The following is a 26,758-nucleotide window of genomic DNA, read 5'->3' on the forward strand; positions in this document are numbered from 1 at the left end:
TCAATGTTAATACATTTGTATTTACCACTAAAATGTGAAACAAAAGGCAGGCACTTCTGTTCAATGACTGCAACAGTCTCATTAAGTAGGTTTGAGATTTGTGCATGAAACATAAAATATAAAGTTTCAACTTTTTCATAAGTCCTAAAAATGGGAGTTCTCTTCTAATGACTTTTTTAAAATCAAGGTTGTTGCTTCTTAGCCCCAAAGTTTCCATTTCATGTCAAAGGTTTCTTGAGATGCCAAGCTGGAAAGACCATCCAGGTAGAGTCCTCCAACCATGTTCAGGCCTTCTTTATGAAACTTAGAAGTTCCTCCTTGTCCATCTGGTAGCCACTCTTCTTCCACTGTTCTCGCAGCTGCTGTAATATTAACCCAATTTCTTTTCCCGAAGAAATACCTATTTTTCTTACATCATGGCCGCTGACTGGGAAGGGAGGGATAGTCCACTGTTGCATTTCCTTAAGAAGACCCACCTCTCCTTGGTATTTGAGCAGTTCACAAATTCGAGTAAGTGTATCAGGTTCCCTAGACTAAATCCAAAACAAAGATGAACACGGAGCAAAATCAGGACAATTTACTCAGAGCATTTACTGAACAAATCACAGAATTCTAGCACCTAATTCAATCCCCATCCCTCCTCTTTACAGATGAAGAAACCAAGGACCAGGAAGGTTAGATGATATATCTGAAGTAATAAAGCTAGATGATGGCAGGGGTGGAACTGAAATCAGGGTCTTCTGATTGTCAGCCAAACATTTTTTCCATTATACCACAAGTAGTTGCTTGGTGTGAGAATCTTCTAATTAAAAGGACAAATAAGAGGGACGAGGTACTAGGGATAAATGTACTGGATTTGGACTCAGGAGCTGGGTTTGAATTCTGGCTCTACCATTGACAGACAACACCTGGGAAATACCCCCTCTTTGAGGCCTTGATTTCCTTACCGGTGAAATGAAGAGGCCAGATCAGACAACCTTCAAGGCTCCTTCTAGCTCTAAGGCTGATGCTAAGATTGTTAGGCTCCTCCTCACATTCACAAAATATCTGTTTCTGCAGTCACAGACTGTTGAAGATAGATCAGACAAGAGCAGCCCAACCCACTCCATCTACAGATGGGAAAACTCCACCTCAGTGAGCTCAAGTCATTTGCCGTATGTCCCACATTTCAATGGCAGAGTCAGAATTCAGCCCTTGGTGCAATGTTCTCTCCACTATGCCCATTTCTGGAATTTAGCTGTGTGCTGATCATCAACGTTTTGTAAAATGAGTCTAAAGTAAAGCCAACAGGAAAAGAAATCCCCAAGTTTAATCTCTTAGTTACATTTTGGGAAACTTTAAGTGGCAATAAACCTGGATTTCAAGAAGAGTTCTCATTAAGACAACCGACCATACCAGCATTGTGTACTTACGTCTAAAACAAAATCTTGATAGGGCTTCAGTGGTTCTGAACTATCAGCAGCTTTAATTAAATCTTTCCTATATTTCACTAAAAACAAGCCAAGATTTTTTTCTTCTTTTGCAATCTTCAATCTCAAATCAAGGTTTTTAACATCATCCTGTACTTTGAATAATGAAGCCAAAAGAGTCATTGGCTTTGGAGAAAGAGTTTCGACATTTTTACTGACTTTGTTAAATTCTTCTAAACTCCCAGCAGCAGGTAAACCTGTAGGGAAAGAGTTGATTTTTATGTTTTAAACTGCATTGTTCCTCAAAGGATAAAACTGAAAAAAGGTCGCAAAAAGATACAGTAATTTCCTCTACAGAAATGCTGTGCCGGGTCAGATGGTCTGCATGGTACAAGATTTCTCTCTCTGATAGTGGCACCAAGAAAAGGAGGGAGCAAGGTTATCCTTCCTGTTATGACAATCTAAAAAGAATTAGAGAATATACCCCAAATATCCCAATTTTCAATAAAAATTCACAATACATTGGAGAAAGAATTACAGAAAGGCAAGCTGAACTGCTTTTAAGAAATTGCAAAGCTCCTTTAATTACACCAAGGAACTCCCCAAAACAAAGGCCCATTGGTTAATTGCAATATTCTGTCAGTGTTATTTTGAGACAAGTATTTTTCACATAAAGGACAATAGAGAGGCCTAGAGTGGGAGTGAATAGGCTGTAATATCTGACAGATGAGGAACTCTGAACAACAGCTGTAAGATGTTATCAGGTAAACAGGATCATCACATGGTGAGATCAATGAATTATGGGCAGACAGCCTAAGTGCCTCATCTGTATTTTCAAAAGGTTACGAGAAAATGAGGAAGGCCTCATGGACCCTGGCCTTGACCTCTGAGAGGACATGAATTGCACATGATGAGCAGGCATGGATGGCGTGTGATCTTTACTGCTGGCGGGAACATCCAAACTGACAAGACCAATAGAGCCACATGACAATCCATCAGAATGTGCTGATATCTTCTACAGATAGCCTATAATGACTTCCATATCTCTAGCAGTCCATGCTTATTGTTTTCCCTGCATGCATTACCATTTGCCCACATGAAAGCTCACCTGCTACCCTTAGCATCATGAGCTCTTCCTGTCACTTTAACTCCCACCACAAGAACTTAGTGCCTTTTAGGCAGATCGAGAAATGGCACCGTGCTCTCTTCCTGCCCCATGTTACAGAAATGGGGGGATTGGTTCTATTAGTTCACATCTATAAGTACCCAATGGATCCCTAAAACTCATTGCTTCCTGTCTCTATTTCTTTCCCTATCTTTGACAAACAGTTCCCCTCTTAAAATTTTATCATAACTTTTTTCTTTCAATAAACACTCTTGGTGTGGAATGTTCTTGGAGGCCTATTTGAACATCTAACTTCAATTACTCCCTTTTACTCGTGTCTATTTCTTCTAGAATAATCAATCCTCAGAATCACAGGAATCAGGTCTGCCATGACCTCAGAGATCTAATAATAATTACAACATTTATACAACTTGGCAAACTAAATTATCTCATCTGTTTTTCACCACAACCCTGTGGGACTCTACGATATTATTCCCATTTTACAGGTGAGGAAACAGAGGTTCAGAGTGGTCTTGACTAATTTATGCACACAGAAAGTGTCAGAGTTCTCCTAACTTCAAATCCAATACTCTTTCCTTAGATTTTTAATTTAAGTTACTAAACAAAAAGCAACATGTAATTCACAAACAGTACTCACCAATGTAATGAGCCACACCAAGATCATACATAAGATGAACCAAATGATTTGCATGGTTACCAACAAGAATTTTTTTCAGTTCTACCCAAATCCTCTCTCCAGAAATTCCGGCCAAACCTTTTGCATTTTCTTTAATTGCTTCCAAAGTCTTTGAATCATGGATACCAGGTCTATCTGCTATTCTTCCATAAAACCTACAAAACAGAATTCTCACATGTATTCAAGGTTACCACAAACCACATACATAATAAATTTTACTTTTAAATGTGTAATGACACTATTACTTTTATGTTTAATTAAGTGGCAAAGAAAATCTCAATCTATAGCAATAAAATGCTTCTACTCTAATGCATACACTATAGTTACCTCTTCTCATACATATGGGTAAAGTACTCTTTTATAAATCACTGTGAATTCATGTAGCTTATTCTCAGAAAAAAATGAGGATTGGGCAAGAAGTTGAATTTGGGGACTAGGATAGGAAAATTAAACAACAAACCAACCTGGCTTCTTCATTTTGTTTGATGTGCTTATGATCAGACATATTGGTTTTTAAATAGAAGGATAAAACACCTTACAAAGTAAAAGGTAAAATGCTAATTCAATTTTATTTTTAGCTCTGAATTCTCTCCCTTCCATCTACCTTCCAATGAAAAAGTAAGAAATATAAAACTCATTACAAATATGTAGATTCAAGCAAAACTAATTTCCAGACTAGCCATGTCCACAAACACAGAAACACATTCCTCAATCTGCACTCTCATTCATCGTCTATCATCATGCAGGCAAGGCAGCATGTTCCATGAGTCCTCTGAATAGTGGCTGCTCATTGGGCTGACCAGAGGTCCAAAGTCTTTCCAAGTTAACAATATTTTTGTCACTGTATAAATTGTTCTCCTGGTTCTGTTTCCTTCATTCTGAATCAGTTCATCTAAGTCTTTCCAGATTTTCCCCTTCCTATTTTTTTCTTCCAGCACTTTTCTTAAGCCATTATATTCATAGCATAATCTGTTTAGCTTTCCCCAACTGATGGACATCACCTCATTTCCCAACTTTTTTGCTACCACAAAGAGCTGCTATAAATTGTTTTGTGTGTGTATATATATATATATATATGTGTATATATATATATATATACATATATATATATATATCCTCTTTGATCTCTTTGGGGTATAGATCTGTATTGCTATCACTGGGTCAAAGGGTAAACTCAGTTTAATAGCTTTTTGGACATAGCTCCAATTTACTTTGCAGAAAGGCTAGACCAGTTTACAGCTCAAGGTACATTAATGAACCCCGAACAAATGATTTTTTAAAATAATTCCTTTCTTATATTCAATTATACCGTTGCTTTCCTCCATCAGTATGAATAATCAAGTTATCAGCCATACTTCATGTACAATCTCATGCCTGAAGAACAGATCCCAACAGATAGAAAATTGGGACTCAAGAGTAAATTGTATATCAGGAAATATATTTAGCATTTCTTTTCATCTAAGAAACTTTCTCCTAGCTCTAATAACATTTTTTAAACTAAAGGATTTAAAAGAATGAAAAACAAGAGACTTCAGAAGGAATCACAAACAAGAAAGACAGCTTTGAAAGTGATATGGGTTTATTATATGCTTAAAAAGCAACCACTACATAAATAATACAGGTTTGCACTTTCACATTTAAGACCCTCCTGTTCTACAATGTATATGGAAATACTGACCTTCTTTGTTCAGTTCAGAAAAAAGATTAAATGAAAAAAGTTTACTGAACTGAACTGGTTATATATAAGGCAAAGGCTGGGAGGGGAGGGAGTAATAATATTCTAAGTATGAACTAAACTCAATTGGTAATTGAAAGAAAGAAAGGAAAATAAGGAGCCTCAGGTCCACCAGTGGGCACATATATTAATGATAAAACAGAAAACATGGTTTATTGTTAGGAAAATAAGATGTAAGATTATTTTTGGCTAAAAGACTATACCAGTGGAATCAAACTTGAATAGATATCTACTAAACCAAATATAAGGATCCCTGTGGGCTGCATACTGACTTAAAAAACTACATATTAACATTATCTATAGGTTTTTTGTACTTTTATTTTGTTAAAAATTTCCTAATTAATTTTAATTTGGTGCAGGCTACACTGGAAAGTGTCTTGGGCCACATTTTTGATACCTCTGATACTAGGTCACTGGTAAACAACCATTTCAAACTAGAAACAAACTAAATCTAGATTCTAAGCAAGAGGTTAAAGGAGTAAAATAGCCCATTTGTTAAACTAAAAAACACACAACTTAGTATTATAGCTAGCCAGTGTGTTAATAAAGGAAAGCCTGTGTTAAGAGACTTTATTCAATAAAGTAAACCTTTGATGGGATTTTATTATGTGATCTTTTTGCACATTTCTTTGAAGTTTGACATTATAACTAGTTAAATTTAGCTACATGCATAAATTCAAGCTGTTTTCCAGTTTTCAAATGCAAACTGCCTTTTGATGTGATTCAAATAAATGAAATCCTGCTCACACATGTAAATGGGGTCAAACATTGAAAGACCAAACCTAGATTCTGAATAATACTAGAAATGACAGGAAGTTATTTCCAAGTTTCTAAAATCCTCTGTGCTGGGATTTATGAAATCATTTAAAGTTTTGCCAGTTCTGCACACTGTTAAACAAGGCATATTAAATCAGAACTCATGCAGCTTGATGTATCTTTGCACCCAGAGAGATGACTCCTTAAAGCACATTATTTCGAATTCCAAACAGCTGACTAAGATGCTTGGCATGACCATCAAATCCAGTTCTTCAACAGATACTTCATGTGTATGATTCATAAACTTGGAAAGAAGACTGTTTGTTAAAGGCCACAAAATGAGATTCAGATGTCATCAGCAGCTAAGACAGAAATTCAGTGTGCTATAGAAAATCAAAGATGCTATTTGGATTCTCTCATGATCACATTTTGGAACACTCGAAATCTTTAAAAGTGCCAGTCTCTATCCATCTTAACGTTTGTGATGAAGATAGTCAACTCTGACTAAAATCCAAACACAGTAGACTAGTCTATAATGTATTTGCTTTCTCTTAAAACTTGAGTTTTGACTAACTATAAATGACAAAGGATATATCATTGACTCATTTAAATGATCCATATTATAAGGGATACTTGAACAAGTAGTTACAGCATAAATTCTCAAAGCATTTAACATTCTAAAGGCTGTCAGTTGTCAATCTCGGATCCAATTAATGCAAATTCAAAAGAAGGAAAATGTTAGCATTTGATGAGCAGCAAACATTATTAAGCACTGGTATATGACTGTGGTTAAAGACAAGAATTAATTGACAATCTGAACAACCAGGCCCATTATCTGAGTTTGGTTCTAAAAGAATGCTCACAAGTACTTCCAAATGAACAATTAAAGTTCAATTAAAGTCCAAAGGACAGCAGTTCAGTTACAAGAAAAGTATAAGCAATCTCCCTGAAATGGTCTACTGTGTTCTATTTCTCTTTACCCACTCTACCCCGGCCCCAAGAGATCTAAATGAAACTTTAAAAACTAATGTTATTTTTAAAGATGCCTTTTGTTCTTACATTACATCTACCTTCAAATATAACACCCTGAATTCCGACTCTGAAAACTAACCCCAGAAACAGAGATTTAAAAAAAAAAAAGTTTAGCAAAACTAACCCAAACATTGGTCAGACCTATCTGACAGAGTATGTAGAATATCCATAGTTCTCCACTCCTGTTCAAGAGAGATGCACTATACGTTTTTACACAGGTTTTTATTTTTTATTATAGCTTATGAGTTTTATTATAGTTTTACAAACATCTATGTATGTCCCTGTGGAAATTTGTCATTTTGTAACCTCAAAAAGAATTTATTTGGGCATAATGTTTCCACAAACTCTATTATCCCAGAACAAATGATTACCAAGATAGCAAAGTCTGGTCCAAAGCAAAAATAAAATAAGCTATTCAACTACAATTTTTTCATTGCTTCTTTTCATTTTTATGGGTCATGTTCACAATTGTTACAATTGGGGTTTTAGGTTCAGTTTTATTTTCCATGGTGTAAGCTACATTTTCTGTAAGAACGTATCCTTGTTTGATGAACTTCAAAACAGTCCATGATGATTCCTCACGTCATGTGCCCATTAATGAAAGGTTTCCTCCTCTCCTAAAGCTGTGTGACCCCACAAAATGTATGGAGTTAAGCTTCCATTTTTTTGACAGTACAAGTGGTTTCATCCAGTATTCATTTTCCACAGGCTTCTCTGGTGCAGTTCCATTCAAATATTTTGTAGCAAATTATTATATTTTGTCCTGAAATGCTGTTCACCATTTGATTTAGAGCCAAATGAGCTGAATGAGAAGACTGAGGCCCAGCGAGCAGCAATAATTTGGAAAAGGTCAGAGGTAAGCAGCAGAGCTGCCATCTGAACCCAAGCCCTTCAACTCCAAATCCAATGGTCTCCTTGTCAGCACCACCTCTCTGTTTGAAGGCTTCTTTTACAAAAGGGAGAGAAAGCATGGGCTCACTCACAAGACATTTCTTTTCTACCATTTTTACTGAAAAGGGGAATCCACAGCAGATTCGAAACATTTCTCAACCAAAAAAAAAGTCCTATAATACAAATAAGGAGTGATTAACTGAATCAATCATCCAAGTTGAGATTTGAAGAGGCTAATCCTAGCTCATTTAGTTCAATTACTTTTTAACATAGAAATCATTCCCCAGTTGATCATTTTGCCTCTAAATGAATACTCCCAGTGGCATAAAAAACACTAAGGCAGAAAATAACAATCTTTTAAAAGAAAAAAAAATTTATTAATTAAAATCGGGGCAGCTGGGTGGCGCAGTGGATAGAGCACTGGCCCTGGAGTCAGGAGTACCTGAGTTCCAATCCGGCCTCAGACACTTAACACTTACTAGCTGCGTGACCCTGGGCAAGTCACTTAACCCCAATTGCCTCACTAAACATTTAAAAAAAAAAATCTAATTTCCCTCAATTTCCAACAACTTGCCCTATTCTTACTGTCCAAAACTTCAGGAAAACCAAAATCATTCCTCAAAATTCCACGATTTTTCAAGCGTGCTCCTTCTTTAGCCTACATCCACACCTCAAGCACATCACCCCTACCTTTCGAGGGATTATGTCAGAGTGGCTTCATCTTCCTTGTCATACTCCAACCTGATACTGGCCTCAGAACGTGGGGCCTAGAATGGGACATGGTACTCCAAGTGTGGTCTACCCAATACAGAGCACAGTAGAGTCACTCTAAGATGACAGTGATTCTTTCAAAACACAACCACACCCCAGCGGTGACTCATAAACCAACACCCAACTAAAATCCCTATCATTTCTACATGAATTTCCATCCAGCTACAAGTCTCCTCTACTACATTTGTCTGGGTCAATGTTTATTTTAGAAGTTGGGTGCACAAATGTAAATCTTTGAGTAGTTTCATCTTACCATATTCACCTCATCATTCTAAACGGATTTTGGGGGGTTAACTTATTACAGAGCACAGAAGGCTTGAGTCGTGGCCCTTAACTCACAAGGTCACCTATACACCTACAAAGTCCCACTATCCTCTGGCTTAGTTAATCATCTAAGTACATAATTCTCCAACCACAGAGGCTGAAAAAACCACAGATTTATAGCTATAAGGAACTCTGGAGATTATTTAGTCCAACTTCAATGAAAAAATGAAGTCGAAATACTTAAAGAGGGTTGCCCAAAGTTACAAAAGATAGTGGTCAGCATTCGAATTCAAAGCTCTTTCCATTTTACCACATTTTCCTATTTTATTCAAAAAGGCTACTAGGAGAGACTGTCAAATCTATAGGACCCATTCTACAGCTCTCACATCATACAGTCTAGAGTACATCCATCTTTCAGGGAAGTGTGACAGTGTGGGCCTTCTCTCCATGGGTCACAGGTCTCCCCAGAACTTAGTAGAGTCATTGAGAGTTCTGAGCCCTTCAGGTTCACTAGCCTGTGGCCAAACTGGCTAATGGGCCTCTCTGCATAGGTTCAGAATTAGGATTCAGCAGGTCCTTTCACAATATCCCATCACCAGGAACCTAATGCTTGAAGCTTTTCAGTTCCCCAGTATCCAGCAAAATTTACATTCCCCTTGGGAATTCCAGGTTTTCTCCAAGCCATACTAACATAGTGGCAGAAGCCTCTAGTGGAGGAATAGCTGAACACTTGTTCAAATAGGAAATGAGCTAAATCTAATAAAGCTTGATTTTAATCTAATGATTATCACTTCCAAAAGTGTTCACTGACCATTCATTTAATAATATACTTCCAACTTTTCCCCAAGGATTAGCAAAGCTCAAAAGTTTCAATGGAAAGTGCCATAATTTCTAGGATATACCTTCTTCCCCACCTTTGAAAACCAAGGTCTCTATTTTCCACTTCCCATGATTACTCATCGACAGCAGGTGAGCAATCACATTTGCAAGTTTTCACTGCCACAAGCTGACAACATTGCTGAAAATAGCATATTAAAAAGCATGGGGGGGCAGCTAGATGGCACAGTGGTTAAAGCACCGGCCCTGGATTCAGGAGTACCTGAGATCAAATCCGGCCTCAGACACTTGACACTTACTAGCTGTGTGACCCTGGGCAAGTCACTTAACCCCAATTGCCTCACAAAAAAAAAAAAAAAAAAAGCATGGGAGTAAGCACACAGCTTTGCTTCACTCTATGATAATTGGGAAATTGTGAGAGCATCATGCATTATCCAGAACCCAGGTAAGCATGCCCATGAAACTGACGTATAATACTGATGAACTTCTCTGGACAACCGCATTTTGACATAATTGTTCACAAGCCCTCGCGAATGACAGTATCAAAGGCCTTGGTCAGATCAACGAATGTTGTACGTACAGACCTCTATTGTGTTCCTGGTATTTCTGCAGGAGTTATCAGGAAGCAAAGCCCATTATCGACCTTTCCTCGACCCTTTCTGAAGCCTCACTGGTTCTCAGATAGATGACCATCTTCCAGGTGAAGGATCAGCCTATTAAGGAGGGCCTTCAATGAGGATGAACATGGAATCAAGGTCAGCTAACACACTGATGGGAAATTATTTAACTTGAAAAGGCTAAAGCCAAGCCTAAAATGGAGGGAGAACTGGTGCATGTTGGGGTTTTTTTTTGTTCACAGATGATTGTGAACTCAACCCAGCCTCTGAAGCTAAGATGCAACAAAATTTGGCTTGATTCTCGGGTGCTTGTTCTAATTTTGGCCTAACAGGTAATACCAAGAAAAGAGAGGTGCTCTACCAGCCAGCAGCACACCATCTATACGTGGAACCACTGGTTACAGCAAATGGGGAAATTCTGAATACTGTAGGTCAGTTCACCCACCTTGGCAGTATACTTTCCAGGGATGTACATACAGATGATGAGTCTCAGTGTTCTGAAGGCTTGGAAGGATAGTGTGGGAGAGGAGGTAATGGGCTGCCTCCCAAACTGAAGGCCCACAGAGCCACTGTGCTGGCCTTACTGTTGTATGCCTATGAAACCCTGACAGTATACTAGAACCATACCAGAAAACAGAATCACTGTCTTGGGAAAATTCTGAAGACTGCCTGGCAAGATAAGGTACCAGACACTGAGGTCCTTTCTCAAGCTAAACTGCTCAGCATTCAATCTCTCGTTCAGACGGTACAGCTTCAATGGGCTGGCCACATTGTTCAAATCCCAGAAGTACATCTGCCTAAAAGACTATTTTATAGAGAATCCACACAAGACAGGTGGGTCACATGGAGGCCAGAAGAAAGAATACAAGAATACTCTCAAGGTCTCTCTGAAGAACTTTGGAATCCATTGTGAGACACTGGCACAGGACCACCCAACACTGTGTGGCCTCATGAAAGAAGGCATAATGCACTAGAAGTGAAGCAGAACTGCAGTAGCTCAAAGAGATGCACAGATTTAGAGCATCTCCACTCCAAATGGTCAAGTGGACTGTTTGTGCCCAACCTGTGGTAGAGCCTTCCAAGCTCATACTGTCTGATCAGCCAAGACAGTGATGTCATTTTGGCCCTCTTGGAAAATGAAAGATAACAAACAAACAACCTAGTATAGAGATAAAGCAAACATCCCTAGAAGGGTGTTCATATAATTTGGTCGAATAAACAATCATTCAAGTACATTTATTTTACCTGAAATATCTCAAAATTCGAAGATAATCCTCTTGAATTCTCTCTTTAGGGTCTCCAACAAATCTGACTTTCTTATTTTTCAAATCTTCATAGCCATTAAAGTAGTCATATAGGGTACCATCAAAACCTATTGTGATAAGAGATTTTTCTTAGGACTTTTAACATGACCGTGATTATTTAAAAGATTTCCACCAACAATTATATGAATTCAAAATAATAATGTGATTGGGGAATTTTTATTCAGGAAAGAACGAACTAGTTGCTATTCACTACATGCCATGGAAGGAATGGGGTGAATTGCATATCACTTCTTATGTGACTCTAAGGTACCATGGAAAAGTCACTGAGACCACTGTAATGAATCCTCTGTTTGAAAGTCTGGATAAGTTGTTTATTCCAAGTTGTATTCCAAGTTTAAGTTATTTAATGTATTTTTAAATATTATTTTCTTTTCCTCCCAATTGCATGGAAAAATAATTTTTAACATTATTTTTGGTTTTGAATTCCAAATTCCATCTCTCCCTTCCTTCCCTCTCTCAGACAGTAAGCAATCTAATATAGGTTATACATGTGTAGTCATGTAAAACATTCAATGTATGTTATTAAGCTGTTTAGTGTACCTAAGTGTTTAATGAATTCCAACATAATATTCTGCTAAGTTTGAGTTCAGCTCTAAGCTTATAAAACTTATTTTCCTATCTAACCCTATACATGATGGTTATTAAAGAATCATTCAATGTAGATAATGACTCTGCTCTGACTTCAAAGGGCAAAGAGATGGAGTTAGGTAAGGGGGGAAATGACTCCCTTTCTTCAATGGACAAACAGGCCCAAACCAAAAGCTAGTTTTTAATAAAGCTTTATTTTTATTTGGAGGTTTGTGGGGGGGTTTTGCTGCAGTCTTGAATTAATATTAAGAAATTCAAATTGATTTGGTTTCCCCAAATCTAGTCAAAAAGGTACAATTACAGTTAATTAGCAAGAAATATACATAATGATGGCTAAGTGTAGTTCTTTAAATCTTGCTGTGCATCAACTTCTTAAAATGCAGTAATTATAATAGTTATGATTATTATCTATTTTAATGTGGAGTTGGATTTTTTTAAAAAAGGATATCACAGAAAATCACACTAATTTTTAAAGTTAATTACACTTAATGGGAACTCAGGTTATTGGGTAATGAGGCCTTAGAGTAAGCATTACAACTGCCCACCTGATGGCAGCTTACTTAAAATGTAGAACAGTAGCTAGGAAAAATAAAATTATCCAAATCTATGTCTAAATCATTAAAAAGAGACCGAGGTTCCAGAACAACCTTTGTTACTTCCTAGCCACATGATATCAAATAAATCATTTAACTTGACCAAGTCTCAAATTTCTTCATCTATAAAAAAGGACCGATTTGCTTTTAATTTTTTTTTCTCGAGATGGTAATTAGGTCAATGTCCTGAGGGTCAGGAAGAAGAGTGGCCTTTTTGGAGCGACTTTTATTCTTTTCCTTACTATTAGACTGAGGACCCCAGGTCCCTGTCTCCGAGGTGTTTTCTACCCTCTTATTTTTCTTATCTGGTCTAAGTTAGCCTTCTTTTGTGGGATGTCTGTGTTTGTGAGGTAGCATTCTCTTCTGTATTAAAGCAGCATTAGCCGACAGCGCAAAAACAAAAGACAAATTTCTACTCTGTAAATACTGATTATCACTAACTCTCACAGGACTGTTGTGAAAGAAGTGCTTTATGTCAAAGTGCTCAAGGTGGCATGGTGTGGCAGCAAGGGCCCCGAAAGCTGTCAAAGGACATGAGACCAAGCCCAACTGTTCCTCCTACTACTTGTGAAACTATTGGCTCCTAACTCAGTGTTTGGGGACTTCCGTGTCCTCATCTTTAAAATGGACAAAATGAAATCTATGCTTTTTTCTTGCTCCAAATGTCCTATCGTTAAATCACTGTCAGAACCACACTACCCTGTGCCTCAGAATGTGAGCAGGATGACTCAAGAGCAGCCGCCGCTGTGCCCATCATCTACTCGACGCTTTACTTCACGAAGCCCATTTTACTTAAGTAAAATCTCTTTGCCCTTTGAAGTCCGAGCAGAGTCATCATCTACACTGAATGATTCTTTAATAACCACCATGTACAGGGTTAGATAGGAAAGTAAGTTTTATAAGCTTAGAGCTGAACTCAAACTTAGCACAATATGCTTAGGACAAGATCTACCCTGACAGACAGAACTGAAGGCACAAGTCTAGGGTGCCCACCAAAACTCCAAAATGAATTTTTAAAATATGCTCCAAAGTACTTTCTAAGCTAGCTGTCTATACAAAATCTTCTAACTAGTTGTATTGCCTGTACCTAATAAGAAACTTAAGCTTCTTAGTGACCTATTCTACCTGTATTTCTTTACTTTGAAAAAGTATGCCTTAGGGCATAGTGACCAAAGAGCCATCTAAGTCAGTAAGACCTGGTTTTAGGCCCTTCCTCTCTGATACGACTGGTCTAATAATCCTGGGCAACCCACTTAACTTCTCAGTGCCCCACCCCCAACCCCTGTAAGACTGGGAATTGTAGAGACAGAGCTGGAACACACTGACAGGGAGCTTCCTATACCACTGAAGGGAGAGACCCCAATTTATGTCTCTACAGCAGCATTACTGATAACCACTGGCCTATTGTATCCACTTTTATCTGCATACACGCCATCCCACCTGACCTACTGGCAGCTCCTGGAAAGCAGACCTGTTTGAAGTGTTGTCTTTAGTGCCTGGCACGTGGCAGGCACGCTGCCTGACTGAAGGCTGTGCTACAATCTTTGAGTCTCTTGCATTACCTAAAAACATAGAGTTGATGGTGAGATCTCTCCGTTCTGCGTCTTTCTGCCAGTCAGTTGTGAATTCCACCTCTGCATGTCTTCCATCTGTAAGGACATCAATCCTTAGTGTGGTGATCTCAAAATTTTCTTCATGAAGCTGCAACAGACATGAATACAAACAGAAAGCTGGATTAAAAAAAAAAATACAAGGCAAATAGCTTTGAAATGAAGCAATGGTAACTTTACTCCTACAGTCTCGTCACACCTTCCTCTTTAGCCACTCCCTAGTCCAAATGGCCTACGTGGTGCTCCTCACCATGACCCTCCATCTGCCATCTCCCTGCCTTTGCACTGGTGCCCCCAGTGTGTGGAACACACACCCTCCTCCCATCACCTCTTAAATTCCTCCTCGTTTCCTTCAAAACTCAGCTCAAATGCCACCCTCTAAAAAGGAGGAGCTCCTCATTTCCCAGCTATCCTATTCCCAGCTATTAATGCCTCCCTCTTCAAATAATTGCTGTTCAGTCATGTCTGACTCTTTGTGGACCACAGCAGGCCAATACTGCTTGTAGGGTTTTCTTGGCAAGGAAAAAGGAGTGGTTAGCCATTTCCTTCTCCAGTGGATTAAAACCAACAGAGGCTTATTAAATGACTTACCCAGGGTCACAGTCAGTGTCTGAAGCTGAATTTAAACTCAGGTCTTTCCAACTCCAGGCCAAATGTTCTACCCACTAAGCCACCTAGCTGCCTCAACTACCTTTTATTTATGTGCTGTAGGTACACATATATGTATGCATGTGTGTATCTCGTCTATGTACAGGATATCTCCTGATGGCATGTAAAGTCCTTGAGTCATATCCCCGGCACTTAACTCAGTATAGGCAGTACAGTGGCTAGTACAGAATAAGTAGGCTCTTTTAATAAATACCTGTTGGTTCACAGGTCTATGAGCACTGAGAATTTGATGCATGCCTAGTTTCTATGTAAACAAACTCTCCTGTATCGATGACAAACTTTAAAACACAAAACTAACACCCCACCCCCAGTCAAATAACTGATTATCATTTCCATGTAAACAATGAACCTAACACAGAAGGGTTTATAAAGACTCTGAGCCTCCCAGAATTCCTCACCCATGAAGTTTTCTCTGATCCCTCATCTAGTGAGTTACTCCCCCTGCCCAAGAGTGTTGTTTTATACTTCCTCAGGCCTATCTCTGATGCAAAGGCAATGCAGAGTATCTAGTCCTTTGTATTAAGTATCCAGGGCAGAGTACCAGCACTATTTGCATCACACACATCTTCCTCCATCTAAGCACTTAAAAATTGCCAGAATATTTTAAAGTCTGATCAAGTCCAACTTCAAGACGGATGATCATTTCCTAAATGGCCCATTCGTTGGAAGCAATGCTTTCAATACTCCCAGAATTGACAGGATTTTGTGGGTGTGAGTACTGCCTCCACCTCCACAGACTACCATCCCTCCTGCCTTGGACGACTTTTTCTGAGATTTTTATGGCTGAAGAAATCATTACCAGGTGCTCAACCTACTTACTGGTGAAGGGCCTAGGTTAGTTCTCTGATGACAGAGATCGCCTGTCTTGTACCTGAAGCCATTCCAGCTTGCTAAGAGCCCTTGTAGGACTTAAGTAGAGGAATTTGCTCCAAATTGAACATAAAATCCCAGTTCTAAGCAATGAAAAAAAAAATCGTCTCCTTTCTCTAAAGGACATTCATTCAATTATAGCTCAAAATTTTCCAATGATGAATGAAAGTCTGTTAGGATTTCCCCCCACCTAATTTCCACACAAACATACACAAATATCATTAGCTGATTCCCTGAAAACACAATAAAACAATGGTAGAAATTAGTTCTCATAATAATGTTACAAATGGCTGGAATCGAACTGAGGCTGGAAGGAACTCAAGCCAGCTCAAGTAGGGCTAAGCTAGTCTAAACAAACAACAGACAACATCATGCTGGGGTGGTGAGACTTAAAGACAGAAATGGGTAATACTATTAAACAGTATCACTCAGGGCAACTGAAGGTGGGAGTAGTACTTGTACAAGGTTTCTCCTATTTTGAAAACAAAGGAAATATGTCAGAGCTGTCAATCATAAAGAACTAGGCAGAAGAATCTACAGGGTACTTCCGGGGCATAGGCAAGATGGCGGAGGAAATACAGTGAGCTCCCGAACTCATGACAGAATCGCTTCAAAAACCATCCAAATAACGCCATAGGAAAATGCCAGAGCAGCAAAACTCAGAGAAGAATGTGCTGAAATCATCTTCTAACCAAGAACGGCTTGGAAGGTCAGAAGGAGGGAGCTGCTGTGCTGATACAGGAGTCAGGTCCACCCCCACAGTCACCCTGACACAGATCCAGTTCAGGAAGTCCTCACCAGAGGAGACCCCCAGAGCCTCTGAATCAGCTGAAGTGCCAATGTTGTCTGGAACTAAGCTCACAGTCTAGTGAGTGGGCTGAGCCCTGGACAGGGGAGAGACTACAGGGGTCTATGATGGTGCTAAGACAGAACTTGGATTCTACACCCCTACTGAGAACCAGGAGGCAGGCTTGAGTAGCAGTGGCCCAGGTGGGGGAGGGGCACAGGCTCATCAGAGCTGACAACCACAACACACAAAGCTGGTTGATTGGCAAGTTGGTCTGGGGTCATCTAGGACCAGGAAACAGGCCAGGCAAGGGGAAGAACCTGATTCTCCTTAAATCATACCACCTGGGACTTCTTAAGCTTGTGATACTGCAGCCTGGAAATAGTGCCCCACTTTAAGGAGCTAAAAGTCTAGTAAAAGAAAGGCAAGACGAGCCAACAGAGAAAGGTGAAGACCATAGAAAGTTTCTTCGGTAACAAGGAAGACCAAGGGGCACCCTCAGAGGAAGATGTCAAAAACAGGGCCCCTATATCTAAAGCTTCCAAGAAAAATATGAATTGATCTCAGGCCATAGAGATGCTCAAAAAGGACTCGAGAGGTAGAGGAAAAAATGGAAAGAGAAATGAGGGTGATGCAGGAAAGACATGAGAAAAAAGTCAATAGCTTGAAAAGTCAAATGGAAAAGGAGGTACAAAAACTCTCTGATGAAAATAATTGCCTAAGAATTAGGATTGAACAAATGGAAGCCAGTGACTTTATGAGAAACCAAGAAACAATAAAGCAAATCCAAATGAATAAAAAAATAGAGGGCAATGTGAAATATCTTCTGGGAAAAACTGCTGACCTGGAAAATAGGTCCAGGAGAGATAATTTGAAAATTATTGGTCTACCTGAAAACCATGATCAAGGAAAGAGCTTAGACACCATCTTCCAAGATATTCTCAGGGAAAATTGCCCTGAAATTCTAGAAGAAGAAGGTAAAATAGAAATTGAAAGAATCCACCGATCACCTCCAGAAAGAGATCCCCAAAAGAAAACTCCTAGGAATATTATAGCCAAATTCGAGAGCTCTCAGGTCAAGGAGAAAATATTGCAAGCTGCCAAAAAGAAAGAATTCAAGTACTATGGAGCCCCAGTCAGGATAACACAAGATCTAGCAGCTTCTACATTAAAGGACCGGAGGGCATGGAATATGATATTCCAAAGGGCAAAGGAAATGGGATTACAACCAATAATCACCTACCCAGCAAAACTCAGCACAATCTTTCAGCGGAAAAAATGGGACTTTAATGAAAAAGATTTTCAGATATTTGTGATGAAAAGACCTGAACTGAATGGCAAATTTGACTTTCAAATACAAGACCCTAGAGAACCATAAAAAAAAAAAAATTGGAGCTGGGGGTCATACCTGGGGTCTGAGGCTGAGTTTTGGCTGGGATCCCCCTGAGTCCAGGGGTGATGCTTTGTCCACTGTGTCACTTAGTTAGATGATAACATCTTTAGGGTTAAATTGAGGGGTGAAAGGAATACACTGGGGGAGGGGGAAGGGCAGAAGTGAAATCCTACATGAAAATAACAGGAAAAGGCTTATGGAGTGGGGGAAGAGATGGGAGAGGAGCAGGGCAGTAAATGAATTTTATACTCATCAGAAAAGGCTCAAAGATCTTAAACTCACCAGAGCTGCCTCAAGGAGTGACTAACAGACACACCCAACTGGGTGGAATAATCTATTTAATCTGGGCAGTAAATGACTCTAACACTCATCAGAATTGGCTCAAAGACCTCAATCTCATTAGAACTGGCTCAAGGAGGGAATAATGTACATACTCAGTTGGGTGGAGTAATCTCTCTAACCCTGCAGGAAAATAGGAGGGGAAGGGGATAAAGAGAGAGGGGCAAAAGAAGGAAGGGCAGAGCGGGGGAGGGGACAGACAGAGGCAAATCCCTTTTGAAGAGTGATAGGATGAAAGAAGATGGATAATAGAATAAATATCATGGGGAAGGGAATAGGATGGAAGGGAAACAGTTAACAACAGTAATCATGAAAAAGAGAAAAGGGGGAAAAATTTTACCAAAAAATATTTATAGCAATTCTTGGTGGAGGCTAAGAATTGAGAATCAAGGGAATGTCCATCCATTGAGGAATGATGGAAAAAGCTGTGCTATATGCTTATAGTGTAATGGTCTTGTGCTATAGGAAATGACAAACAGTATGAACCCTGAAAAACCTTGAAAGACTAATGAACATCGCTGTATAGTGAAGTGAGCAGAGCTAAGAGGACATTGTGCATAGTGACAGCAGTACTGTTCAATGAGCAAATGTGAATGACTTAACTACTCTCAGCAATCCAATGATCCAAGACAATCAATCCCAAGGAACTAATGAGGAAGCTTACTATGCACCCCTATAGAAAGAACTGATAAAAAGAACACCTGTCAATTGTACATATATAACCTGGTTGCAATCTTGTGGAGGGGGAGAGGAAAGGGAGGGAGAAAAATGTGGAACTCTAAATCTTATGAAAATGAATGTTGAAAACTACCCTTACATGTAAATGGAAAATAAAATAAACAGATTACAAAAAGAAAAAAAAAGAAGTAACCGAATCTTCACTCACCCTGGCGGTAATGGTTCCATGTTTTTCTCCTTTGTTATTGATCAGACGAATCCCAGCAGCCTGGAACATTTCCTTCATTTGAGCTGGGGTAGCAGTGGTAGCAAAATCCACATCTTGTGGCTTTGTTCCATTTAATAAATCTCGTACCGCTCCTCCTGCTATTCTTAATTCATGTTTTTCTTTACTGAATAACTCTGGAATAAAAACAAAAGCTTTTTATTTCCCTCATAAGTAACAGGGTTTCATACGAGCACTCTATTACGGTAAAAATCTTACAATGAAATTATGGAAGAAGGTAATTTAAAAGTAAAAAGTCTAAATTCCCAAATACACATAAGGGCATCTATATTAGTAAAAAAAAGAAGAAAAAAGGCACAAGGAAGCAACACAGATAAATTCGAATTATATTTTCAATTAAACAGACTGTTACTTATCTTATTGTTTTCTAAGTTTAAAATATTTTAATATTGTCATGTTACTTTTTTGGAGGAGGGGCAAATTTTTTATAAATGAGTTGCAATGGGCAATAGTTAATGAATTATTACAACTGTTTTTCTTTTAAATACTAATACATGGATATCAAGGTAACCTTCCATAAATTACTTATAATAAACTTTAGGAGTAAAAGAAAACTTATTCAGAAACATGTTCAGTGATGACATTTTTAAGTCATGGGAAGTCATTTAAGCAACTTCATTTACCTCTTTATCTGGTATTGAAATGATAATCCATTTTTTTTTATTAAGAAAAAGCAAGGGGCAGCTAGATTTGCGCAGTAGATAGAGCACTGGCCTTGGGGTCAGGAGTACGTGAGTTCAAATCCGGCCTCAGACACTTAACACTTACTAGCTGTGTGACCCTGGGCAAGTCACTTAACCCCAATTGCCTCACTTTAAAAACAAAAAAGAGAGAGAAGAAAAAGCAGCAGCTTTCTCTATAGGTATAAAAAAAAAATCTTCCCTTGGATTAATTCATTTATAAATTGAAAAACTCAATTTATGCTTTGGAATTAGAAAAAATAGGTAAAAAATTAGTAAGTTCGGGCAGCTAGATGGCGCAGCGGATAGAGCACCGGCCTTGGATTCAGGAGGACCTGAGTTCAAATCCGACCTCAGACACTTAACACTTACTAGCTGGTATGACCCTGGGCAATTCACTTAACCCCAATTGCCTCACCAAAAAAAAAAAAAAAAAAGAATTAGTAAGTGCTAAAACCAATTTCTCATGCTGAACTGGCTAAAATAACTTTGGAAGTGAAGTTAAAGGTCACATGTCAAGTTAATTACAACAGAGAGAAGTAGCTCTGGATCTCAAGATATCTATCCCATTCAGAGATCTGATTTGGGCATGTATTATTTATTTTAAATAAAAAGGACAATCTGAATAGAAGACTCTAATTATTAGAGGGGAAAGTCCTTTTGAGCGAGTGAAATTTTCATTTTGTCTTCAACAATGTCCAAAACCTAATATTGGCCTTTGCACATAGTGAATGCTTAACAAATGCTTGTTGTAATGCGACAGAGAAGGGACTCTTAATATGGACACCTATTCATAACTATTCTAATGTAACTGATTTTCTTTGTAATCATATGTATTTTATTTTTGCATTTTAAAACATGTTATTCTGAGATGGGGTCTATGGATTCCACCAGACTACTAAAGGCAGACACAAAAATGGTGAAAAAGTGCTGTCGTATAGGCTTTTAAAATAATATCCTAATCATCCCATATGCACCCAAATATTCATAACAGCACTTTTACTGACAGCAAAATCTGACCACAAAGTGAATGCCCATTAATGGGAAAATGGCTGAAAAATGGTGGGACATGAATGCAACAAAATATCCCTGCATTATAAGAAATGATGAGTAAGAAAAATTGTGTTTAAAGGATAGCTTACTGGGTAGGAAAGAGAAAGGATCATAGGATCATACATTTAGAGATGGAAGAAACCATTCAGATCATTTTGTTCAGCCCTCTCATTTTATAGATGATAAAACTGAGGCCCAAGAGGTCAGGTGATTAAACCAAGTTCACACAGCCAGTGATTTGAAAATAAAGATAACATTAACAAAAAATAAATTTTTTTAAATACTACTTAAATGGTCTAAGACCAACGTATATATGGGAATGCACATCTGATTCTTAAAATGATTTTTTAAAGTAAATATATACCAAGATGAATTATCTAGAAAAGTAATTTAAGAAAAAGATCATTTCATCCTAAATTTGTTAAGTCATAAAACAAAAATACCAGTAACCTTAAATGACTTCCATTAATTTTTTTTTTTACAAATTACTAATAATTTCTTAAATTTCTCAGGCATACTCTTATTAGCTCAAGGAACTTTATACATACTACATACAAATGAAGTAAAAGTGCCTTATAAAATTAAACTAAAATCAAATTTAAGTCAAATATTCAAGAAATAGAAAATTTCATCTTTTCAAAGCAAGGCTAATTTGCTACAATTTCAGTTTATCATACTAGGGTGTTGTTAATAACCTTTTCAGCACTACAAAACCATAACAACCAAAGAGCTTTCATTTAATTTTTAATTCCTATTCAATCCTTTATTAACATTTTAACCTTATACTCTCACATTTTAGGTAAATTTTATAGGCAAAGATATTTAAATAACAATTCCTGATTTTTAAGAAAATAATTATACCAAATCCCCTATAATTATAATAATTATAATTATAGCAAGTCCCTTAAATCCATCCAGGCTTGAGTTATCTCTCCATAAATGAAAGGGCTGGAGCCAATGGGTCATTGTTAGAATATTCTGAAGACAGCAAGTCTTCCAGAATTCCAAAAGACAGGTAGATGGTATTAACACTCCAAAATTATGGTGAAATTAAAATGTTCCTTGTTTTACACCAAATAAAAGATATAAAAGAGTTTAAGATTCCTGCCACCTAGTCCTCTACTACAATAAAAAATTCTCAACTAAACTAGGAAATGCTTCTGCTGTTAACACAGCTTAGCCATTTTTAGGGTTGAGAATAGGCATGACAGTATTTCCCCAGGAAATTTTGGCCTTTGACTCACTCAACTCAGTACTAATTTCGAGTGTGTGTGTATGTGTGTGTGCGCGTGTGTATGTGTGTAAGGGGAGCAGGAATGAAGTAAGGAGGTAGAAGATGCAAAAGAAGAGCAATTAAACTCAGGGCTCTATGACTTCTGGTTGGTAAATTTTCAGTAACAGTCACTCTGAATAAAAAGCCTTACCAGACATTGGCATATCATACATCTGTATCTACAATTCACTTTAAGACAATCTAGAGGATCTTTAAAAAACAACAACAAGGGGCAGCTACGTGGCGCAGTGGATAGAGCATGGGCCCTGGAGTCAGGAGTACCTAAATTCAAACCTGGCCTCAGACACTTATCACTTACTAGCTGTGTGACCCTGGGCAAGTCACTTAACCCCAATTGCCTCACCAAAAATTAATTGATTTAAAAACAAACAAACAAAACAAAAACAAAAAATGGGGGCAGCTAAGTGGCACAGTGGATAAAGCACCAGCGCTGGATTCCGGAGGACCTGAGTTCAAATCCGACCTCAGACACTTAACACTTACTAGCTGTGTGACCCTGGGCAAGTCACTTAGCCCTAATTGCCCTGCAAAAAAGAAAGAAAGAAAATGCTAAAGAAAGGAGTCTTGCTTAAGTAGAAACTGGACCCTAAGGTCTCTCCTAACTCTAAAGATTCCCAAGTTATGCCAAGGGAAACATTTAAATATGGAAAACAAACAAAACAAAACAAAAAAAACCCAAAACCAAACAGGTATATATTCATGGCTTCAAAGTCATTCTGACTTTTTTTTAGAGTTTTGTTGAGAAAGCTATTGCTCCTATCTAAATCAGAGATTTCATTAATATTATTAACACTTGGGGCTTGCAGTCTAATAATGCATCCAGACCTTAAACTGAAGTGTAATTTAGCCATCCACCATCTCAGCTGGGTTGAAAAAAAAAAAAGACTTCATAAGTACAAGGCAGGCAAGTAGGGGCAGCTAGATGGCGCAGTGGATAAGGCACCGGCCCTAGATTCAGGAGTACCTGAGTTCAAATCCAACCTCTGACACTTAACACTTACTAGCTGTGTGACCCTGGGCAAGTCACTTAACCCCAGTTGCCCCACAAAACCAAAACAAAACAAAACAAGGCAGGCAAGTGTGGAAATGAGGGTTTGGGGAAAGACAGGTTCAGCATGAGGTGATGGTGGGATAGCCATCTGGAGAAGATGATGCTGTTTTCAGGAGTCCTTGCACTCCCCCCACCCCCACCCCCAAACATAAATATACCATTAGGAAACCTGAAGGCAGAAGCAGGAAGGTCTGTGTTCCTGTCCTGACTCTGACATATGCTGGCTTTCAGACCCTGGGCACTTAACCTTCCCATTTTTCAGACAAGCTCTCTAGGACTTTAGGGACACTCCTAACTGGCTGCTGAACAGAACCGGTTAGAAGCAATTTTCTCAGCAAGAGTCCTCGATGCCAATGTAGTAGAGAGAGTACAAACACCATGGCCCAAGGAGGTGACAGGCTTATGACACAAACAACCGAAGAGTGTACACAATGGTAAGAAGCACTGAGACAATGCCATTCAAGGATCAGGTACAGGAATGGGGATATTCATCCCAGAGAAAGAACCAGGTGAGGGAAGGATAACCATATTCAAGCATTTGAAAGGTTGTCCTATGAGATATTTGACTAGATTTTTTATCTTAATCATGGCTCTGCCACCAACATATAACCTTGGATAAGACCCTGAGCCTCTCTCTTCTCCCTTCTGTACAGTAAGGGGGGCTGGAATACATGAATTCCAAAGTCTTTTCCACCTATAAATCTCTGTATGATCTTATGGAGGTGCCATGTGGCATATTCAGGCCTGAAGGAAAAACTTCCTAAGAAATGAAGTTATTCAAGAAATGCTTCAGGAGACAGTGAATTTTCCCCCTGGAAGTCTTCAAGCACTTCTAGACTCGTAGCATATGCTAGAGTATAAATGACTTCTGAAGTTCAGGCGTCTTCTGTAATACTGATGTAGCCCAGAGCATAGCTGAAACCTCATCTGCCCCCAGGATTCCACATCATTCTCCACAATGGCCCCATCCAGATGGGTACAAGCAGGACCAAGGAAGCTGGCTTCACAGCCAACTGATGCTCAGGTCAGTGGATCACCTCCGGTTTTGTATTATCCATGCTAAACCTTGCCTTATATCAAAGATTTCTAGGACACTAGAAATCTGCATTAAACCCCATGTTCCTTAATCCAAAGGAACTAAACCTAAGAAGGGAAATCCTGATCTCTTTACCTGTCAGGTTCTTCAGTCCTTCTGTAAAAAGGGACTGAAATTCTGGTGATTCCACTTTCATTGTGAATAGGTACTTCTTCAAAAGAGAGGCTCTACTCCAACTGCAGGAGAGTAATGTTCTCTGCCTCAGGAACAGATTCCTCAGCATCTAGAGAAAAGAAATGCCAATGACACTCAGTGAGGAAAACTACTAAGAGATACAAAACAAACCATGAGTTAGATTCACAAAGTTTTTACACAGATAGACACAACTGTTGAACTATTTAACTATGAAGGAAAATAGAGGAAAGAAATTAAACTTTTCTTCTACCAACAGAAACTTATCATCCTTCTAGATTTGTGGCAGGGCAGTGGATAGAATGCTGGGTGTGTAGTCAGGAAGACTCATCTTTCTCAGTTCAAATCTGGCCTCAGACAATTATTACATGTGTGACTCTAGACAAGTCGCTTATGCCTGTTTGCCTCAGTTTCCTCACCTGTAAAGTAAGCTGGAGGAAAAAACAGGCAAACCACTCCATTATCATAGTCAAGAACACCCCAAATGGGATCACCAAAAATCAGACAACTGAAAAATGACTGAACAGTTATGGGTCATTAAGACAAAAAGTAAGACAAAAGCATGTTCATTTTCAAGGATCCACAATGTCTCACTAATGCCCACTTTTACAATTTCACTAAGTTAATTCATAGGTGTTGGGCTACAAATATGATCATCTTTGTAAGTTCATCTCTTTTTTCCCATCTTTTTCTCTCGTTCTACATTGTTCACTATTCTGTATTAAAAACCCACTCACCCTTTCTAAGGACTTTCTTTCCTCTCCCTTCACCAACTTTCTGTCCCCCATTTAGAACCTCTTCAGTGAAAGAGAAAAACCCATTCTCTGGTGGCCCTGGGGGCAACTGACCACAAAAGAACCAGGTTAATTCCTCAGAAGGTAATATTTTTCGCGCTTAGTCATATTTCTTTTACCAAGCATGAGTGGGAGGAGAAATGGAAATTGCCTGTTTCTTTATTACTTTCTTGGGGAGACAGCAGCAGGGGAGGTGGATGCAGACAGACTGGGCTTCAAATCAGAGGACTGAGGTTCCAGTACTAGCTCTTGACCTCTCCAGTCTCACTTTCTGTAACATAAGGGAGATGGCTTAGATGTACGGCCTCTTCCACCTCCCTCTATATAATTCTAGGATCTTCTACCCATGCCGAGCGAGGCAGGTGGGTTTATTGGATACTGAGGCAGTCCCTTCTGCCTGGGCAGATCTAAGTCTCTGACACATGAACGTAGCTCAGAGTCTCTCCACCGAGAGGACTCCTTCATCCCCCGTGCCTCCTGCCCAGGTACCAGCCCCGATTCTGCCCGGGACGAAGCCCGGCAGAGAAGGAAATGAGAATTAACTACTACAGCAGGCAGCTTGGGTCAAACCTCAGAGCTCGCGGGACGGACGCGCATGCGCGTCACCGCCAGTTCCGCTCCTGCTCCTGGACCCCTAGTATTTAGGGTCGGGTTTATTGTCAAGTCCCCTCAGGAATCATCGCCTTGCTTCCCCCCGCTACCCTCCAGGGGGACAAGATCCCCAGGCTGGCTAATCGGTGCGCGCTCCCCAACCCCCTTCCCCGGGTCTCCCGGTGAGGGAGCGATGGCAATGGCCGGTCCCTAGGAGCAGCAGACGTGTGAGTCTCCCTAGCTCCTCCTGGGCCGCCCTCTTTGCCCAGGTGCGTGGGGCTCGGGGCGTCCGGGGCGCGCCAGGAGCCAGGGCCGGAGCCGCAGGTGGCCACCAGACAGCGGCACGTGCGCCGCCTCAGCTTACCTGGACGTCAGCCGCCAGGCTCCGCCGCCGTTCGCAGACGCACTCGCTCCCGGAAGCACGGACGCCGACGCCTGTGACGTAAGGGCGTCGTCGTCGTCCTTGGCAACGTCCTTAGCTGCTCCACGGGGTAGTCCTGGGCTCAGGCTTTCCGACTTTCTTCCAGTCTCTGGGCACTTTCCTTGGAGACTTGGGGATGTTGGGAAAATCCGATTTAAAATCCAGCCTCACCCTTACTTGTCGTGTGACCCTGGGCAAGTCACTTCAAGTATGTGCCTCAGTTTCCTCAACTGTGAAATGGAGATAATATTAACACCCACCTCCCAGGGTTGTGAGGAGCCAACGAGAACCTATTTTTAAGGCGTTTTGCAAACCTTCAAAAGCTATAAAAGTGCTAGCTATTTATTAAAATTCTTGTGATAATAAATAATAATAATAATACCTCACTATCAGG

At 39.4% G+C, this 26,758-nt stretch overlaps 1 protein-coding gene across 2 annotated transcripts; it reads right to left on the bottom strand.

Annotated features, from left to right (window-relative positions):
* TRNT1 (tRNA nucleotidyl transferase 1) lies at window positions 1-26,375 on the bottom strand. 2 transcript variants are annotated; one of them, XM_043978237.1, is made up of 8 exons: window positions 26,308-26,375; window positions 24,502-24,649; window positions 19,175-19,368; window positions 14,183-14,321; window positions 11,360-11,486; window positions 3,173-3,366; window positions 1,413-1,666; window positions 1-533 (listed from the first exon to the last, which is right to left on the bottom strand). In XM_043978237.1, exons 2-8 carry the CDS (start codon window positions 24,647-24,649, stop codon window positions 285-287), a joined length of 1,305 nt encoding a protein of 434 aa, XP_043834172.1. In that variant the 5' UTR covers window positions 26,308-26,375; the 3' UTR covers window positions 1-284. The 2 variants fall into 2 exon arrangements, with proteins under 2 accessions (XP_043834172.1, XP_043834171.1); XM_043978236.1 differs by lacking the exon at window positions 26,308-26,375 and adding an exon at window positions 25,519-25,833.
* Between the last annotated feature and the right edge of the window lie 383 nt (window positions 26,376-26,758).

Source organism: Dromiciops gliroides, chromosome 1 (assembly GCF_019393635.1).
Source record: "Dromiciops gliroides isolate mDroGli1 chromosome 1, mDroGli1.pri, whole genome shotgun sequence".
NCBI lineage: Eukaryota > Metazoa > Chordata > Mammalia > Microbiotheria > Microbiotheriidae > Dromiciops > Dromiciops gliroides.

Excerpts from the sequence above, each read along its gene's own strand:
- TRNT1 (XM_043978237.1), bottom strand. The coding sequence starts at position 24,649 with ATGCTGAGGAATCTGTTCCTGAGGCAGAGAACATTACTCTCCTGCAGT. Across the intron at positions 19,369-24,501 it reads AGGACTGAAGAACCTGACAG|AGTTATTCAGTAAAGAAAAA; the intron begins GTAAAGAGATCA and ends TTTTTATTCCAG. Across the intron at positions 534-1,412 it reads ATCAAGATTTTGTTTTAGAC|TCTAGGGAACCTGATACACT; the intron begins GTAAGTACACAA and ends TTTTGGATTTAG.